The following is a 3,455-nucleotide window of genomic DNA, read 5'->3' as shown; positions in this document are numbered from 1 at the left end:
TTATGGTATCCAAAATCCGAGAATTTTGAGTTAATTGCTTATGCTGATGCGGATTTTGTTGGGTGTAGACTAGATAGATAAAGCACATCAGGAACATGTCAATTTTTGGGACATTCCCTTGTTTCCTGGTCATCTAAGAAACAAAACTCGGTTGCACTATCAACAACCGAAGCTGAGTATATTGCAGCTAGTGCATGCTGTGCATAAGTTGTGTGGATGAAAAACACCTTTGAAGATTATAAAGTCCATCTTAAAAATATTCCCATTAAATGTGATAATACAAGTGCAATATGTTTAATAAAGAATCTCATTCAACACTTAAGAACAAAACATATTGATATTAGACATCACTTTATACGAGATCATGTTACTAATCATGATGTAATCATAGAGTTCATAGATACTAAGCATCAACTAGCTGATATTTTTACAAAACCTGTAAGTGAAGAACAATTTGATTTCATAAGAAGAGAATTAGGAATGTTGATGTGTCCGAATGTATAAACTTGTTAAAATTATTTTTCGGACTTTATTGATTAAATGATCAAATCACTTGATTGACATTACATGCCTAAAATAACATGTTGAAAATTAATACAAAAATTTCCATAACAATATAAGTGAAACTGTTTTATCGTACGAACATCATATTTCAGTTTGCGCTTACATTCTGATTTCCATCATAACTGCAAACTGCTTCTATATCTTTGCTTTAACTGCATCTCAAGTTAAAGTGATTTACGAATCGGCTTTCTTACCAAAATCGCTTGCATCGTACGAACGTAGTTTTTAATCGTCAAAAGTTTTCCGCTACACTAATTCACCCCTCCCCCCCTCTTAGTGCTCTTGATCCTAACAATAAGTATGCACTATTCACCTTATCTCGTCTTCTCTTAGACACACTTACATTCATGATATGTGGAGTAGTGTCTAGCATAAACAAACCATTATACAATGTTTCTCTCATAATGATCTCATCATCTAAGAATATTGAACAATCATTGTTCTCAAAAATTAATTTATATCCACTAACTATCAAACATGAAATGAAAATAATATTTTTAATAATAAAAAGAACAAAATAGCATGCATCCAATGCAATAATAGCTCCACCAGACAAGTGTAGGGCAATCTCAGGGAGAGCCACCTCAAGCTTGTTCATATTAAAATTAATTATGAATTATGAAAATGAATTTCGTAGGAACTAAAACATAAGATCCATACACAGGTTATCCTCTGGGACAATTCCTAGACCTATGAGTTTCTCCATCCACTCAATCATCTTTAAGATATGATTCTAAACCAGTGTCCCCTCAATCATCCTAGTGCAGAAGAGACTTTTGGATATCTTATATCGCTGAGTCCTTCCCTGTTCCTCAAATAATTTATGGACATGTAGGAGAATGGATCCGGCATCCATCTTTTCATGCTATCTCTGTAACTTATGAGTCATATAGCCAAACATGTAATACTGAGCAAGAGTGGAGTCATCAATGTATTTTACATAGCGAGCGATCTCATCCTCGCTTGCCCCTTCCTCGGGCGTAGGCATCACTGTATTAAGGACGTACGTGATTTTCTCTACCGTGAGAACAATTCTCAAGGTGCGGAGCCAATCCGTACAATTCATACTAGTGAGGCGGTTGATATCAAGTATGTCACATAAGGAATTTGAAAGCGATATTTTTTCTAAAAATAAAAATATAGCAGAAATAAATAACATGTAGATTTTATAAAAATAAACAATTAAGATATGGACTTGCCCGTCGCACCTGCTCTCCCGCCGCACCTACTTGCCCGTCACACCTGCTCACCCACCGCACCCGCTCATTGCTTGCTTGCTGCCTACCGCACCTCCTCGCCCGTCGCACCCACTCGCTTGCCTCTCGGATATCGCGCTTGCTCATCGGTTGCACCTACTCACTCGCCCACAATGGCGAGCATGGGTGCAGCGGGCAAGTGAGCGAGTACGACGAGCAAGCACCGGGTGAGCAAGTGCGATGAGTGAGCGATGAGCAAGTAGGTGCAATGGGCAAGCAAGTATGATGAGTGAGCGATGAGCGAGTAAGTGCAGTAGGTAAACAAGTGCGGTGGGTGAGCAAGTGCGACGAGTGAGCAGCAACAGACTGCAGGTGAGCAGTTTGGAAAGATAATAAAATTATATTTTTATCATTTCCATTCGTGATTTTTTTTACATGTAATAACATATACAACTTTTTTTTGTCGATAAAGTTAACGATATAAGGAGAAATAATCTACGTTCCATCGACTTTCACCTTCATAAGTGTAGGGAGTCCAATACTACTTTTTAAAGTATAAAGATCGAAATATTAATGATAATTAATTATAAAAATAATCTATAATTACCCCTAAAAGTAAAATATATAATACAATCAAAATGTCCCTAATATAGTTTTTACAAAACCGAACTGAAGCAAAATATGAGGTACGATATATGAGTATTTTTCTGTCATCAAATAAAATTCACAATCGAATAATCGGATTCTCCAATTGCTTTCTCTTAGGAAAAATTTTGTTTCCACTTTCAAACGTGACAAATTCCTGAAAAATAGATTCCGCTGGACCAATTTTGCCTACTAAAATTTTCATCGCAGCCCATATTAATTATGTATTAGTTTGTTAAATCTAAACATGGACTGAAATTTCCACGACTGCTTCATCTTCTCATCCTAAACTCTTTCCCTGCCCTCTGCCTGTATTAAAATAATTGTATAAAAATAAAAATAAAAAGATAACGGGTTATTATCCGTCTCTCTGCCCTACAAAATGGTGGAGCCCATCCGTCTTTGACCGAGCCAGGATCCAAGCTATTCTCTCGCGTTAAAAAAGGTGGGCCGCGATGAAAAAGAAGTGGAGCCCACTCGTGTATGTTGTGTCCCCTGCCTTGGTGCAGATAGACGAGCGCTATCCATCCACCGAACACCTTTTTTAAATTCCGATGTCTATCGACTCCTCGTTAATTACCCTCGAACGTACCCATAACTTTCCGACGACTGAATGGTTTCTTGCCCTAATTTGGGTTCCACGTGTATAAATCAAAAGGCAGGTAGATTTTTGGTATGTATAGAAGAGTAGAATATTCTATTGCTTTTTCTTTCCGATTTGCCCGCTCAATCACATCACTCGACCAATTGAATACACCAACGATCTCTTCGTCTCTCTCTCCCATTTCCCGGCGAAGACTCTACGTCTCTCTCTGCCTCCTCCTCAGTCGAACGGCGGCGCCGATTCCATGGCCCTCGTATTCCTCCACCGCGTCATCGGTGACCTGACGCTGGGGAAGCCAGATCTCATTGAGTTCTCCGAGGTGGAGACACTCGAGGCCGCCGCCCGGGCCATCGCCGGCTCCTCCGAGGGGGCCATTCCCGTCTGGCACAATCGGATACCCGCGGCGGGGGCGGCGCCGTCCTCGGAGGAGAGGTTTGTCGGTATGC

At 39.7% G+C, this 3,455-nt stretch overlaps 1 protein-coding gene across 1 annotated transcript in view; it reads left to right on the top strand.

Moving 5' to 3' along the window:
* Positions 1 to 3,169: 3,169 nt before the first annotated feature.
* LOC135628565 (CBS domain-containing protein CBSX6-like) overlaps positions 3,170 to 3,455 on the top strand; it is a 2,559-nt gene continuing 2,273 nt past the window's right edge. Inside the window, exon 1 of the mRNA XM_065135312.1 lies at positions 3,170 to 3,455. This exon is cut by the window's right edge and continues 130 nt beyond it. Within this exon, the coding sequence (XP_064991384.1) occupies positions 3,254 to 3,455 (202 nt within the window). The 5' untranslated portion in view covers positions 3,170 to 3,253.

This window comes from Musa acuminata, chromosome BXJ3-1, assembly GCF_036884655.1.
Source record: "Musa acuminata AAA Group cultivar baxijiao chromosome BXJ3-1, Cavendish_Baxijiao_AAA, whole genome shotgun sequence".
NCBI lineage: Eukaryota > Viridiplantae > Streptophyta > Magnoliopsida > Zingiberales > Musaceae > Musa > Musa acuminata.
Note: the sequence above shows the minus strand (reverse complement) of the source record. Positions and strands in the feature narration are given on the sequence as shown.